At 40.3% G+C, this 16,906-nt stretch overlaps 1 protein-coding gene across 1 annotated transcript in view; it reads left to right on the top strand.

Moving 5' to 3' along the window:
* Positions 1-16,906, top strand: part of LOC122790908 (zinc finger protein 536-like) — a 517,195-nt gene that overhangs the window by 323,074 nt on the left and 177,215 nt on the right. Inside the window, exons 3-4 of the mRNA XM_044058592.1 lie at positions 1,986-2,107; positions 14,613-16,749. Coding sequence (XP_043914527.1) covers positions 14,616-16,749 — 2,134 coding nt within the window. The 5' untranslated portion in view covers positions 1,986-2,107; positions 14,613-14,615. The remainder of the gene's footprint in view (positions 1-1,985; positions 2,108-14,612; positions 16,750-16,906) is intronic.

Below are 16,906 nucleotides of genomic sequence, written 5' to 3'. Positions count from 1 at the left end.
ATCTTTAGTTATTTGCCCTGATTTGCCAGAAGACCACACATTTATGAAAAATGGACCAAAAATATGAAGCAAAAATCTGGACATTCTGCAGAAATCTGTACAGTTGAGAGGTATGCCGGAAACCCTGAGAGAAAAGCTCTTCACATTATAGCTATTTACAGTCCACTCAAGTGTTGCCTAAAGTGGATGCCTGTCTTTAGAAAGCTGGATTAGATATCAGCTCCTTTGCTTCAAGGACAGAATGGCTTACATTTGCCAGACAGACATTTTCCAACTGGAGTGCCATTTGCATTGGATTTTGTGATTAAGTAGCCAACAACCTATTGGGAAATGTTGCAGTCAAAGCCCATTCCCCAAATAGGAGGGACTGCTGAAGTGCATGTTTCTGAAATGCATTTGTTGTAAAATTCACCAGTCATTACCATATTGACCATGGATGTGAGAGTTGCCCTCCTTTGGAATGTCACAACTGCAGGACTCAACCTTTTGAAATCTGTCACCTGCTGAGATCTGTCTTGCACAGTCCTCTGTCTCCTTTCAGCCAGGGGTGTGATGCTCAGGATTTAAATGTGATGCTCAGGATTCAACCCAACCAAGTATCCACTGATGAGGGTCCTAGACATTAGATGTAACAGATACATTTTTACCATATTGGTCAATTCACGAGTGGACCCTTCTTGAGTGTGCCAACCTTCCACCTTCCCTCCCCTGCCGTATAGGAACCTCTTCCTTCCAGGCTGCATTGTACAAGTTGGGCAACTACATGCTTGTTTATTATTTGTTAATTGTATTAGAACAGATCCTCATTGCTGTTTCTAAATCTGCAGGAAGGTACACAGTGGCATGGATGTGTACTGGCAGGTGCAGGGCAGAAGTGTCCTTGTGTATCTAATGCCTAATACCACCACACACATCACAGTTGGAACACATACATGCCTGGGCTGGGGAGCTTACTGAAAATGTGTCATATTATGATTGGCAGAGATGCTGAAACCAACCAATCAACGAAGGTCCTTTTCTAGATCACTTAATATGGTGAAAGCATGTCATTTCTTTGCATTCACATTTGCATGAAATGTCATATTTTTGTACACTCACGTTTCTATGCACAGCATTGTTTTTGTTAATTACTACCAATTCTGAATATTGCGACATTTGTGGTGATAATCTTCTTTTGACAGAGTATGTATTTTTTTTTTCTTTTTTTTTAAATTTTCTTTAGTTTGAACTTGTGTTGCAGGAAGATTTAAAGTGTTTTAGGTTGTTCCCAAGATAATGTGCTAAAGAAATGTGATGTATAGTATTACACCATGGTGTTTGTCTTGTTACTAACCTCCTCTCAGCAAACGCATACACACATACACAGTGCCTCTGGGTAGCAGCATGGCTTACACTGTATGTGGCATGTAGCATCCTCTAGGACAGTTTCGTGTGTCTAAATGAAAAAGCTTTGGAAACATTCAGATATTTGTAATAGTGTTAACTAAATCTGAAATTATTAAAATGCAATGAAAGAAGAGAGTTAAAATTTTATGGAAAGTTCATTCCACTGGTTATTTTTTCTGGAAATTTGTTGGCAGACATTTTCCATTTGTGCCATGCGATTAGCAGGCAGCAGTGTTTCATTGCTATTAACCAAAGCAACCTCAGTCCCTCATTTCTAGACATCTTTAATAAAAAGATTTGTTGGAGAAAATGGAAGAGAATCACTCTGTGTCAATATATATTTCCTTGCTAATTGTAAATGGTTTCTGGTTTTGACACACAGTTTTATGTGGGTATTCGGTAAAGTTAGCTTTTGACTGCAGTCTCTTGCGTTCTGTCTTCATTGCTTTGCGGTGTGTCTAGTTAATATAACAGAATGCACAGTGCTTGTTTGTGAATCAATATGTCTGCAGCAAAAGCTGCAGGTTACCTTCATTGATTTGTTCCTTCTAATTCCTCCATCTGATAATGATTTCTGCCTTTCTCTGTTGTCTCCTCAGACATCTTTTATGTCAGACTGTCAGAGTGAAATAGTACTGAAGATTGTTGGTTTTCCTGAAGAGCTCTGTTGTCCAATCAAGCACCAAGAACAAAGCATGTGACCAGGACTTGTTTGGGGGAGGTAAGTGATACACACCTGCTAAGATGGTGCCTGTTATCTGTGCAGGATATGGTATTTGTCAGCTGGGGGAGAGATTTAGGAGTTTTACTAAAGCTATCTGACAGGATAGGGGATGCATGTGGGATTCCAGGTAACAGTTTCAGTATTAGGGCTAATGCTGACTGAGTTTTCTGGTCATTGTGTCCTATACAGGTAAGTTCATTTGTGACTGGATTTGTTATTCCTCATTTCTGCTGGAGTATCTATATGTCCCCTGCCAAATAAATGCCTTTGCTGTAATCTGATGCCCTGTTCAGAGAGATCTCTGTACATGTTTTAACTGCCTAACTACAAACCACCTGCTGGGATCATCCCAAAATGACTGAACTGTACCAGTCTTTAGGTAAGAATGTTCTTTTCCTTGTGTTCAGGTACAAAGAAAAGGGGCAGCTCTGTTTTCTTGTTTTGTGATCAGCTTTTACTGTGGAATTGTGGAATTTTTTAATGTAGAGTTTCCTTTTCCTGGTAGTTTTCATTGTCTTACAAAGTCATTTATTGTTTGTTACAGATAGTTTAATTTCATTTTGAACATTTTCTCAAAAACATCTGTACTTTATCTGTTTTGGTGGTGTATAGAGGGATAAAGCCCTGACTATGGCCCATTCTGCCCAGATTTGATTAGCAGCTCAGGCAACTGAATGAGTGACAGGGATGGGCATGTCTTTCTTAGGTGGGATGAGATTCATCGCTGATGCTGCCTTAAGGGAGGTGTGGTTTAAAGAGGTGAGTTGCCGTGGAACATGAGCAGTGAGCAGGGAAGTGGTTAGGTGATATACAGATCCACCCCCCCCCCCCTTTGAGACTACTCTGCTACTCAGGAATAAACTCCCAGTTCACGTTAAGCAGTGCTCCTGAATGACCCTATTTAACCGCAACCTGGACAACTGGGTATGAGACCATAAATTCTCCCCTGGGGTGGCACCTGTGTTCTTCATGGACAGGGGAAGCCAGTGCTAATCATAGATTCACTCTGCAAACAATCAAACCATCTAACAATAGTCAATTAGGGAACACTGGTATTACATGGCTAGGCTTGTAAAGGCCCTAGGGCCATTAGCCTAGTAACCTCCTATCAACTAGTCGGAGAATTTGCTGTTTTTTTTAGGGCAGATACCTGTTTAGCACAAGTCCTTGATCCCTTCCTCAGCCCCTTCCTTGGTCCCTAGAAGTCTGCATTTCATTTTCACATGCACGGAAGAACAGAGTGTAGTCCCAGAAAGACCACTTTCTTCCATGCATTTACTTCTAGGATTGCTTCCTCTGACTTATTCTGTCTGACGTATGCTGTAGGATAACTGTAGGACAACATATGAAATTTTTATACATGTCTTACTTGTCAGGTGTTTACTAGGAATAACCTTTCAAACAAAACGACAGTACTGCTACAGAGGCAGGGCATTCATGTATGGATCTTGCAAGCAGAGTTTAGGGTGGGACAGAACTTTATATTACATTATTTTATATTACATTTGCTTAACTGGATATAATAAGACATCCCATCCAGTCCACCCAATACATAGATTTAATAGTCTACCTTTCCTCTGTTACTACCTCATTTATTTATATATTGATTGATTGATTGACTGAATGCCCACTTGTCCTGTTGCATGTTGACTAGCATGATTCAGATCAGTCATTATAGTGTCAAAGACCCTGCTGGAACAGGCTAGGTAAGTTATGTTAAGCAATACTAAGTTTGAATATTTGTGTAAGTCAGAGGTTTATCATTACATAGTATTCAGGATTTACTTTAAAGCATGTGTATCATATGTAGTTTTCTGACAAATCTGAATATCTGATTATCAGCAGAGGTTAAAAATGGGTACACAGAAAGCCAAAGTGAAGGACTAGTTGTATGGGACTCTTTCAACCCCCTCCCACAACCCACATTCATACCAGAAGTCCTGAACAAACATCCTAAATCTGTTTTTACATGAGGACAAAACTGAAAATTATTTGCTGTTCGCTGTTTATTTTTCAAGTCTGTATGGTGAAGTGTTCAGAATAACTTGGAAGGCTGCTGAACAGAGACCTCTTTGTACAGTGATTACGTTGCAATCCCTAGAAGGGTAGGTAAAAAGCAAAAACAAAAAAAGTATATATAAAATGCACAAGTATTGCATAATGTTTTACATGTGTGTGTGTGTAGACCCCACATATTTCCCAGGGTACAGTTCTCACTTGTGAACTCAGAAAATCAAACTGCTTGGGTGTACTGCTGATAGTTTTAGAAACTGTACTACATATTAACTTTCTGCCTTTTAGTGGAAAAAAAATAGTTTGCTGATGTGTTCTCATCTGCAAAATAAAGTGGGTAGGTAGCACTTTTCCTTCTGTTATTGGTGTAAGAATTTGTCATTCTCCTTTGGTGTAGTTCATTGGCTACTTGTCACTTGCTTGGCAGTATGCTTGCCATTCATTGGCTAATTGTCCCTTGCTTGGCAGTATGCTTGCCATTCATTGGATAATTGTCCCTTGGTTGGGAACACACTGATCATCTTTTCTTTTATTCTTCTGCTTTGGATGAATGTACATAACAGTTCTCAGTAGCAGACTTCTGGATACATTATCTACTCTTGGAATAAATGCAGTATCTTTATCATAGCTTACAGCCACCTGAAATATAAGTATTGTATGGCTTTGTTGTCTTCACAAACATTACACAAGTAAAAATGTGAAGATATGAATAAAATTGTATATACATTTGTATGTTATATGAATACTGTGAGACACTTACACAGCCTCATGCACATACACACACACAAACACATCCCACCACACACCCCTCATGTGTGTGTGTGTGTGTCTGTGTGTGTGTGTGTGGACCCTTGCGGATGTCATGAGGTCAGGTCCTGAAACTCCTGTTAAGGATCTCATTTTCCTAATGGGATGCTGTGCAGTCAGCATTAATACCTCAGTGAGTGTAAAGAACTGCTGCACTAAACCATCCATTTTGCCTAATCTAGAAGGGGTCTTCCCCATACCACTGTACTAACCCATCCATTTTATCTTATCCAGGAGGGGTCTTCCCATAATGCTGTACCAACCCACCAATTTTATTGTATCCAGAAAGGGTCTTCCCTATATCGCATTACTAACCCACCCATTTTATCATATCCAGAAGGGGCATTCTCCATATTGTTCTACTAACCCATCCCTTTTTATTGTATCCAGGAGGGGTCTTCCCCATATTGCTCTAGCAACCCATACATTTTATCTTATCCAGTAGGGGTCTTCCACATAATAGCTTTACTTACCTAAATGCTAACAAAGCATTGATTACTTCTTATTTCATCCATTTCACTTGTATGCAGTGACAGCCTGCAAATTGATCTTTATTTTTTTGCAGCTGAAGTACTGTTATTTTACGTAGGAATTTGTCTTAGCTTGTTTGACTGTGGGTCACTAGTCTGGACTGCATTCTAGAAAATTGACTCTCAAAGCTGCCAGGTCAGGTTTTTGAAATATGAAATGTTAGTCAGAGGAATTTGTTAGAAAAGCTTCTAAGAATTAAAATCAGAAGGCATAACAATTTTTTATTTTTATTTTTTTTTATCTACCAGTTTTGCCAGGACCAAGGATTAAATGTACCATAAAAGGTAAATCAGTGTGTCTGTGAAAATTAAACACTGTTAAAGTCTCCAGGGACATTCCAAGAAGTCAGGGATTCACAGTAGTTCCATCGCAAGCAATTACAGGGGAAAACACTTGAAGTTGTGGTGTCTAGTTTGTCTTATTATGGAGAGACAGGGTGTATTTTAGGACAAAGGAGGGTAGACTGAAATACTAAATCATGTCAGCATGACATTCACCATCTTTTCAGTCTAGGGTATAACAAATTGGAAAGTAATGCTAACCATGCAGAATGATGTATTCAGGTTAGTTACACATTACTGGACATAGTAAAATCACTTTTTTTCAGTTTTTAGGTGGAGTTTCTTGCACTCTTGGAGATTCATTTTTGTGTCTTTTTATTTTTGGTGTACTGAGGCTTCGGGTTTCATTTCAGTAGACTTGGCTCATTATTGGTTAAGCCAGTGTTTAGACAAGCTTAAAATACAGACAGTCATCCTGCAGTGTTTTGGCTTCCCTGTTTTGCATAGTTCACTACTCTTGGAAATAAGACCATGCTGGAGTTGACATAATGGTTAAGGTGTTTGTCTCACAGGTACAAGGTTTGATTTTAATTTTTGTTCGTTAACTTGTTGGATAGGTGTGTAAAACATGCGCACCCTGATTGCCTAGTATTAACCTACGAACCTGAAGCGAGTCTTCATTTTTATTGTGTTTTGGCCCTAGTAGCCGCATCAGTGCATCTGCCCGCTGTCTTTTAGTTGAGAAATATTGCAGCTTTCACAGACTTGCAGGTTAAGAAAGCTTTTCTGTTTTATTTATTTATTTTTTATTGAGTAGTTGAAACTTTTGGGGAGGATGGAGAGAGATGGGAGTAGTTTGAAGCTCGTATTATTTGGTGATGTTAACTTATGTAAGATTTAAAAGAAGGGTTTTTGTATTTTTGTACTCCGGTTTATCTATAGATACATTAGTTCCTAATACATTTTGATGCTTTTCCTGTCTGTTTGCGTTTGTATAAGATCCGATTTTCCATACAGAAGCCAATAATTTCATGAGAAACTATTATTTGATTTGCAAGATATGTAGACTGTAATGGCTGCCATCTGAAATGTCTTCTTTATTCTATGAACCATACCACTTGACTTTGAAACATTAAAAATCATAAGCCTTAAGTCATACAGAAGGTCCAAAAGAGGAACACTTTTTTATTATTTGGAGTAAAATAACTTTAGATACCAGACCCCACTGTAATCATTGTATAGACTTAGTTCAGTTACATAGTAATGTATACATAGGAGGTTACTAGGTTAATGGCCCTGGGACCCTTACAGGCCTAGCCAAATGTTTATCCCCAAAACAAAACCTCAGTCAGCACCTGTCACCCCCTGTCAGTGAGGGACAAAGGTGGAACCCCTGGGACAAATTTGTGGTTTCACATCCACTCATCAAGGTTGCACTTGAAGAGGGTCAGCAAGGTACTCTGTTTGACATGTATGGGAAGTCTATTCCAGAGACGGAGCAGCCTCTGGGAGACAAACCTGTCTCTCCAGCAGGTTTTGTTGATGTCACATGTTAGATTTTGGTCTATCAATCGGGTAATGCGCGAGGAGTTAGACTTATGGATGTGGAGCCTCTCTAGTAGGGCTGGGTCCGATATTGCCTTGTAGGCGAGACACAGATCACCTGTGAGCAATCTGTATAATACTTAGTAGAGTGATAGTGATTTCAGCCTGTCTGCATAGGACAGGTGTTGGAGGCTATGGATTCTCTTTGCGAGATATTTCTGTGGCCTTTGCAGTTGGTGCAGGTGTTTGGAGAGGTACATACCAAACAGGGCATTATACTCAATTATAGGCCTAATGAAGGAGAAGTACAGAAAGGTAATAACCTCCTTTTTTCTGGATGCAATCCCTTTACTTATGAGATGAACCAAGTAAAAGGCTTTTCTGACAACTGCCTCCACATGATGGTCGAATATGAGATTGTTTTCAACCTGAGTACCCAGGTCTCTCACTACAGGTTGTGTGCTTAGGGGGTTGCCATTGATGTGGTAATCAGTAGGGGCCCTGTTTTTGCTGAATGGTATAATACATTTTTTTGCGTTTAACTTAAGACATTGACTTTGGCACCACTTGACTACAGGGTATTTTTGTTTGGTTACTTAATTTATTTTGTAATTTGTCTTACTTTTTTAAGTGGAGAAGCCAGCTTTTCAGAAGGCACGTTTCAGCTATGACCTGGGTCCTTCGGAGTGACTTGAATGGGCAGCATGTTATTCTGCATATTCTGGAACATTTAGTTTGTAGGGATGTGACTTTAGGACTTTCAGAAGTGTCACCTGTGGCCATTCAGTGGAGTAAGGTCCACCATGTCTTGAACAGTTATTTTTAATAAACATGCCTGTGCATGTTGATGTTGTTTTGAATCCCCATTTGCATGGCTCAGCAATGCTACTTTCTCAGTCTTTTCCTACAGGTACTGAGAAGGTCTATTTAACAAACCTGCATTGTGAAGATTAGCTTCATTACACATCACATTCTCTTTGTTAATTATGTTTATCCAGTTTTCAGCCTTTTTGCTGTACCAGGCATGCATTTAAACACACAGACATCAGAAGGATGCTAGTAAAAAGAATCATTGGTCCATCAAAGTTTTTGTAGACTGTTACAGGTAGCACCATTGACAGTTTTCTTCTCCCTACATTGTCTAATACCCTGTGCTCTAAATAGCTTATGCTGCAGTCTAGAGTTTTCTGAAGTCTTTGTTAGTAGGAACCACTGCAGTGTTTCTAGACTTTCCTGAAGTCTTGGGTACTAGGAAACACTGTGCCCTTATAAACAGGCATTAATGTACCACATATTGACTGGTTCTTTGGCTTCCTTACCAATGAAAAATATTGTTACTTGATAAACAGCACAATCAGCGCCAGTAAACTTGGAATATTACAAGAGTCACTATTAGGCCGTATTCTCTTGTAATTGTTTGTAAGTGATATGGAGTCATCTTACCAGGAAGCCACATGAATTCAGTATGCTGATGATTCCACAGAAGGATATTTCAGCTTGCCATGGTCAGGTGCCATTTGTAGAGAGACTAATGCCTTTTGGCCATTTTTCATCTCTGAGATCATTTAATTGCTATAGTGGAAGAGGTTTTATGCCATTCAGCCTGTTACCGTTTCCATACGTGCCGCTGGCCCTCTGTCAGGAGGCCCTAGTTTCAATTATAGCCACGGCTCTGCTGAAGCTGCAATCACTAGATGTTACCATCAACTGGGAGAAGTTGAGCCAGGGTATGAAGTGCATGTTTGACAGAGGACATTTCAGTCAATACTTTTGCGGTCCATGCTTTCCTGTAGGTGGAAATGTCTCAGGAGTTCAGGGGACCTGGCAACAGAGGTCACATCTCTGAGCTTTGTCAAATCTTGATTTCGTTTTCACCTGTAGGAACTCATAGTAGCATTGTTGCCTACAGTACCCTTGGCCTATCCCCACATGCATGTTCTTTAGTGATAGTTCTCTGTCAGTAACTGAGAAGCCAGGGTTCCTTTTTCTGATTAGCTCCTGCTCTCAGCCTTCTGTTGCCATCTTAAGGATGACAAGTCTTAGTCCACAACCTGGACATTCTATTATATCCCAGAATTTGACAGCAGAAGAAGACAGTTTGTCTGTCTGTCTATCTGTTCTGCCCATTTGGATGCATACAGTATATGGATACTGCATTTTCTCACATTGGGTTGCCCACACCTTTTATCTATCTATTCCTGTATTGAAGGCCTCTGTATTCACAGCCAGCCAGTCACATAGGCAGTCTGTTCTAATGGACCATGCCTCTCTTAGTGAAAAAATACTTTTCAGGTCCAGGAGAGTACCCTCCAGCTACATCAGAAGGCCCTTACTCCCAGTTGAGCACCCTCCAACTACATCTGATGGCCCCTTCTACCAAGTTAATATCCTCCAGCTGCATCTGAAGACCCCTATTTCCAAGTTTCTTGGTGGAGGCTAGAAGGAGCTGTACTGATGCCACATTCAGTTACTCGGGCCTCTCCCTGGATTTCTGTCTTAAGCAAGAAAACTGTTCAGGTGGTTGCAGGCAGTGGACAGTCCAGAGGGTGATAGTTTTAGCATAATTTTTTTCCAGTTTTCAATAGAGCAGTGAGGGGTGGGTGATCTTTTTTGTTTTTCCCCATGTTTCTGTCGGTCTGTCATCCTCTGATGAAGTTTGCTCTGAAACACTAAGTCTTGTCCTCATCACCTTTTGGTGTTACCTAGGTAGACTCCATTCCTTTGAAACATGACCTCTCCAGACATTATTATGGCAAGAGCTTTGGAGGCTCTGGTATTTTGAAAGAATGATTTTAAACACATAAAGGCTCATTTCAGCCCTTTGTGATCTTGTGAAAACAGGACTGCATTTCGGCAGAACTAATAAATGATCTGAAGAGAATTCTTCATCTTGGGCCTCCAGTGGAGAGCTCTTCTCCAGGGTGGACTGCAACTTCGTAATTGACATGCTGTAATCCCTGCCCTTTCACTGATTTGCCTGATCTGAAATGTGGGCCCCTGGCGCACATAATTTCTGGTTGTCATCACTTCAACATGGTGTTTTTTTCAGCTTCCGGCTTTTATGTGTCAGATTCTTTATGTATTATGTCCTCTGTAAGTTGTTGGTAAACCAGATTGTTTTCCTGCTTGTCTTCTTACCAGAAGTATAGAACAGAGAACATATTCTGCATACCCTGGGTTTTCAGCACTGATTTCATTTTTATTAGCACTGACTACATGTTTATCTGTACAGCTTTGTCATGGATTTAGTATGACCAATGGATGGAGCATCACAGTCCGTAACTTTGCAGAGTAAATTGCAAAGGCACAGTGTCATTGAAAGACTCTCTTGTTGTTCTGGCAATCCAAAAGGACATGTGAGTCTAGTACAGGTGAGTTGTTTGCCCTTACCCCATGGTTGTGTAACCTTGTAGTTAGTATATTAAAGTAGGAGGTATAAGAAAAGGTGCAGTGGGACTTAGCACTTTGCAACAAAAAAAATGCATTCATTGGCATGTGTATTTGTTGTAGTTTCTGTATTTCTCGATTTCCATGCCAATATTTTTTTTCCTTCATGGTTTTGCATTGTTGTGGAATGTTTGTTTTTTGCTTTCTTTCATAATGTTGACATGAATACACAGAGTCATTGAGCAAAAGAAGACAGAAGAGCTGCGTATCTGCTTTGCATCTTGCACAGCAAATAATGCAGACAGATTATCCACTCTATCAGTTCTTTTCTTTCTTTTTTCTTGTCATCTGAAAGTTAAAAGACCTTAGGAGATTGTTGTAAAAAAGAGGATTCTGCTAGAGGGGACACTCCCAGAGCTTCTTTTAGAAATTTGTGTACTTTGGACATCTGTCTCATAGCCAGTTGGTTATTACCACATACCTGCACCAACCGCTATAGTTTACTCCTCTATCAGGCATCCTTTTTTTGAGTAGTTCTTTTCATTGCCTGATCCTGAAGCCATCTTCTAACCATATCACCTTTTACCCCTTTTTGACTTTGTTTTTGGGATGCTGTTTTAACTGCTCAGGATTACTCCCAAATGTTTCACCCACTGTAGAATAGTCCGTCCAGGTAAGACAAACAGATGTGTGTTCACTTAACTGATCTTCAGCAAGGCGTTCGGCAGTAGGTATTTCATTTCTACTTTTCATAATTTCTTTTTTCTGGTTTTCCAACTGCTACTCAAGCCACAGTGGAACGTTCTGTAACTAAATGAGAGGTTTATAATTATGTATCCTTGTAGTCTAATGAATTTTCTTGCAGGTCAGACATGGCTGAGACAGGGGTCAAGCACCAGATAATAGGTGGGTATGCAGAACATCTGGCCCAGTGAGGGAATGCCATGTGTGGTTCAGAAGTGAAGTAGTACCCCTGCAACTATCGAGATTTAATAGGTGCATTAAATTTTAGTGATGTTTTGTGCTTTTATGAAGATTTCCATTGTTTTTATTATGTTTTATAAACTGTTGTCCATCACTGCTGTGTTTTGCCAATTCCAGTGTACAATAATGCTCTCATTACCAAGTAAAAATACAAATGCTTCCAGGTTATGCTGTCTTTTCTCAAGGAAAAGACAAAACAAATTAGCTACACAATCAGTGTGTTTACCTGACTCTGGCAAAATGGGGGAGGGGTGGTTTGCAGTGGTTTCCTCTGCACCTTTGTTATAATGAATATAGAAATTTTGTTGTATGAATGACAGATTACCCAATGTGTATGTTAAATATCTGAAGCAGTTATTCCCCTGTTGCAGATTACAGTACACTATGAAAAGTGAAGACGTAAAAAACGTTTGTTAATACCACACATCTGCTGCTTAGATACAGACTTAATGTAGTCCACTAATTAATTCACGCAGGTCTGTAAAAGTAAATATTGAGAGAGTGCACCAAAATAATTAATGGATTTTGCTATTAAAAATGCAGAATCGTTTTTCATAATGTAGCATAGAAAGGTTGCATCTAGACTGATGCTTGCAAGAGCGCTTGATGTAGATTTGTGAGCATAGCCCATGGTCACGGTTGAGAGGGCTTTTTGACTATATTATTGAACACAAGTGCATAGTATATGCTGACTCTTTATTAAGAACCTTTGGTTTATTGTGCATTTTTGGTCACTGATCAGCTTTTTCCATTTTTTTTGCGTAAGCTGTGCTGTTTTCCAATAACTCTTGTCTTGGTACCTGGATATTACATGGCTAACATAATTGAAACAGTAAAAAAAAAAAAATCACATGCATATTTAGTACGGTAAAGAAAGAGCAAAAATAGAAATGTCTTGTAGCAATCCATCGAGGTATTTTGTAGTAACATCATACATAGTGCTGTTTGATATGAGACTGCACCAGTAAACAGTCATAAGCAGAGATGTCTTGCATATTTGCAGAATTTCATTTTCTAATGTCTGAATGCCTGACTGCCCATGAGTTGGCCTCCTTTCAAGCTAGAAATGTGAAATGTCATAACACTCATTTGAGACACAGAGGAGCTCCTGTGTTGTGCTAAATACCATGTTATTTGGGCAAGTGAGTTCAGAACGAAGGATATGCAGACCGGGAATAAAAATATTATAGGCATCTCACAAAGTATGGACGTAGCATCAGAATGTTTCTTAAAGTCCACTGGTGACAGTTACATGTTCGAACAAGAGAAATGAAGCTCACACCAGAAGGATATATTTGTAACCGTAGAAAATTCTACCCCACGATAGGGCATGAGGCAGAGACTAAAGTTTTTTCAGAAGAGTTTGAAGGTGAGAATTTGACTGTAGTACCTTAGAAAGGTGCCTTCTTCATGTCAACGTCCATCAAAAATGTTGGGAGTGCAGATGCCCTGTTGCTGACTCAGATGTGTATAGATGACCAGTGCCAAAAAATGGATTCCCTCTGAATGGAAATTGTGTTGAGCAAGAACTCTGTGGTCTGAGAAGATGGCCTTGAAGTCAGTTGGTCAGTTATGTGGTATGTGTATTGTAAGTACACACACATCACAATTTAAAGGGTCACAGATCTGGCATGCACACTGCTTATTGTAACAGTTGACTTAGAACTGTTAACAAGGAATCAGGAATTGAACATCTGTGTTGCCTGAAGCATGTATGATGTGCACATCAAGGGTTATGTAAATCTTTAGCAAATAAAGTATTTGTAAGCAGGTTTTTATAGGTGGTTTATGCGTAAGTAAGCTGAATGTGTTATGTCATTGTCATGACCTTGGAGTGTTTGGGGCATACCTCTCAACTATCTGCAAATTACGTCACATTTTTTGCCTTATATTTTGGTATATTCCTTATAAAATTTGTGGCTTTATAGCAAATTACTGAGGCTCGAACTTTGTAGTAATAACAGACATTTGAGTTTCTCTATTCATATCTTTTGCATAATGCATGCTAATGCAAAGCACATTTGTTATTCTGACAACATTCTAAGTTCTTAAAAGAACAACATTTAAAAACTGCCTCTGATTTTGGGCCTTTGTCCAGAATTCTTACAGTATGAGATCAACAGGTACAATTTTGGGTGGCAGAGGTGACTGTGGGGGAGATTGACAGTAGGTAAAATAGAATACAGTGGCCCTACTGAATTATGTACATTATGCCCTGACGTGGTGTATTTTTAAGGTTAACAAGCAGTGACTTATCAGCTATCAATGAATTTAAGGGCAGGAGTCTTGAAGTATAACATCACACCTTTTATATCCTCGCTGTCTGGCTGTTTTACAGTGAGAGTGATATACTGCCAGTGTTAAGAACTATGTATGAGAATATTAACATTGTGTTTCATAGTTCAGATAAGGGAAATGTGTTTCAGCTCGGGGGGGGGGGGGGGGGGGGGGCAGAGCTAATGCATTACTTCTCCCGTTTGTTTACTAAGCCAGAGCTGTGCATTTCTTTGTCACTTCAGCACCACTGAATGTTCCTTTTGTTACTGGTCTTGAAGTCCATGGTTCAGCACATCATTCTCCTTGGGTAAATGTTAATTATAAAGCTGACTTGATGTTACTGTGTTTTAAGCTGTACTTCTGTATTTATTGATGCATATTCAACATGTTTGCTGTCATGCTTTCTTGCTGAGGATTCACCCTGAATGAATGGATGTATTCAGCTTGTGGCTGCATTAAACTTAAGTAAAAGGACGAACAAAATGTTCATTCGTACTTTCTTCCCACATGATCGTCGCTATTTTTAACAGTAAATAACAGAAACTGTCATTTGGTTGAAAAATGGTGGCTGCAACAAAAATGGGGAATAATGAGACTGTGATGGGAGAACATAAAGTAAGATTTTTTTTTCATATAGATGGTAACATTAATAATAAAACATTTTTTTCTCCTTGCAGATAATGGAATCAACAGAGTTGTCTGTGGAACCTCAAGTGTCTCCTGAATTACATCTTTCTCCAAATCCTCAGTTGATTTCTGAAAATACATCTCCAGAGCCTCAAGCTTCACTCCTTGATGCATCAGAGGAGGTGTGCCAAGACCCCCAAAACCAGCAAGAAGCCATGACACCAACATCCCCAGATTTCCCAGATTCTCAGATATCCAGCAGCGAGGACCCAGCTGTCACAGAGGATGAAGACCTTACCCCAGGTAATAAGTATCCATCGATCTTTGACCCTTTGATGGTCGAAGAGTTGAGTTTTGGTGACGAGTTAGACTTACAACAGTTCTATAACGGTCAGACTCTTGGAATTGTGTCAGAATTGGGAGGTGACGAGCAGGGCAGGAAGACAAGGAAATATCCATGCACCATTTGTGGTAAGCGATTTCGCTTCAATAGCATTCTGTCCCTTCATATGAGAATCCATACAGGGGAGAAACCCTTCAAGTGTCCATACTGTGGGCATAGGGCAGCCCAAAAGGGAAACCTGAAAATCCATTTACGAACTCATAAGTTAAACAGTGAAGGAAAGGGTCCAGGACGACTGAGTGATGAAAACAGACTACTTCTGGAGCTTGAAGAGAGAGCTATCATGAGAGACAGACAGATGAGGAGAGTTGATGTGCCACAGCTTCCCTCTCAGAAAGTTGAAGAACTTATCCCAGAGGCTCCGCCAGAGCCCTCACATGTTGATCTTTACTCTTCCATGTTGCCTTCAGAAGACCCTGAAATTGTTACAGTGATCCCCACTGCACCAATAGAGAGCCCAGTTGCACAAGAGGAACTTATACCTGTCACCCCTGTTGTTGTCCCCACCCCTGTGAGTAGCACAGTTGTCACTGTGCCTGGTTTCCGTTGCACCTTTTGTAAGGGGAAGTTCAAGAAACGTGAGGAGCTGGAACGTCACATTCGCATTCTTCATAAACCTTACAAATGTACTCTTTGTGACTTTGCTGCATCACTAGAAGAAGACTTGGTTGAGCATGTAGAGAAAGTGCATATTGCTACAGAGACTCCTCAAGGGCGGGCAGTTGGAGCAGAGCCAGCTGCCCCAGAATTTCGCTGTGAGGTATGTGGGCAGGCTTTTACTCAGTCATGGTTCTTGAAGGGGCATATGCGTAAACATAAAGACTCATTTGATCACAAGTGTCAAATCTGTGGGCGTTGTTTTAAAGAGCCTTGGTTCCTCAAAAATCACATGAAGGTTCACCTTAACAAACTTGGCTTGAAGGTGATGACTCAGAAAGAGACAAAGGCTCTTCCAGCACATAAAAAAATGGCAAATGAAATCAATATACTGGGGTACGAAGCTCTGTACTCTGGTTTCTTCCTAACAAGCAATAAGACCCATGATGAAAGCTCAACTGTGCAGGGGAAGAAAAACGCTGTTATGAAAGATAAGGACAGATTGGAGAAGCTGTTGTCTGGAAGGAGAGATCCAGAGCAAGGAGGGGTGGAAACTGAAAATAACTCGTACTTGGGTTACCTGAACCTGGTGAGTCCGATGGACAGCACATGCGTGGAACGTTTGCAGGCAGCTGCAAGAGTGGCGGAGATCAACCAGGCTAGTAGTACTCAGGTGTGGCAAATGGTGGCCAGAGGTTTAACCCATCAGCCCACCCCAGATAAGCACTTCACCAGACCAGTGATTGAATCTGATAGCGGGAAAAGTGGCCTTATCATGAAAACCTTAGAGGCATCACAGGTAGTAAATACTCCTTACAAGATGATGGTAAAGAACGAGTCTGAAACTATCCAGGCGTATGTCAGCAATCTACTGAAAGACAATCCTCAGGGTACTTCCTCCTCTAGTGGTCTGCAAAATGGAACAAGTAGCTACAAGGATAAGTCTTCAGAATGTACTGATTGTGGTAGAGTTTTTAAGACATATCACCAAATGGTTGTCCATTCCAGGGTCCATAAAAAACCACTGCAAAATGGAGAGTGGGCCAAAAACTTGGGACTTCCTTCTCTGCCATCTCTCCACTCCAGTGTTTCAGGGCTGGGTAGTAGTGCTCAGTCTTCAACAGGTTTTCAGCAGGTTGGAGCCAGATCAGATGGTAGCCTTTCTTCTCCGGTCCAACCATTCCAAGGTATGTCATCTTCTGTTAATATGTGATCACAGTGTGTAACAAAAGACAGACATAGACCCGGGGTCATAGATTACACATAATGTGTCAAGTCAGTGTATTCATAAATGGTAGATTGGTAAGTAAAGTAATCCTTCAGGACCCAGCTTCTTCCATGGCG

Source organism: Protopterus annectens, chromosome 16.part0, assembly GCF_019279795.1.
Source record: "Protopterus annectens isolate FY-2018-M chromosome 16.part0, PAN1.0, whole genome shotgun sequence".
Lineage (NCBI taxonomy): Eukaryota > Metazoa > Chordata > Ceratodontiformes > Protopteridae > Protopterus > Protopterus annectens.
This window is presented reverse-complemented; position numbering and strand designations above follow the sequence as displayed.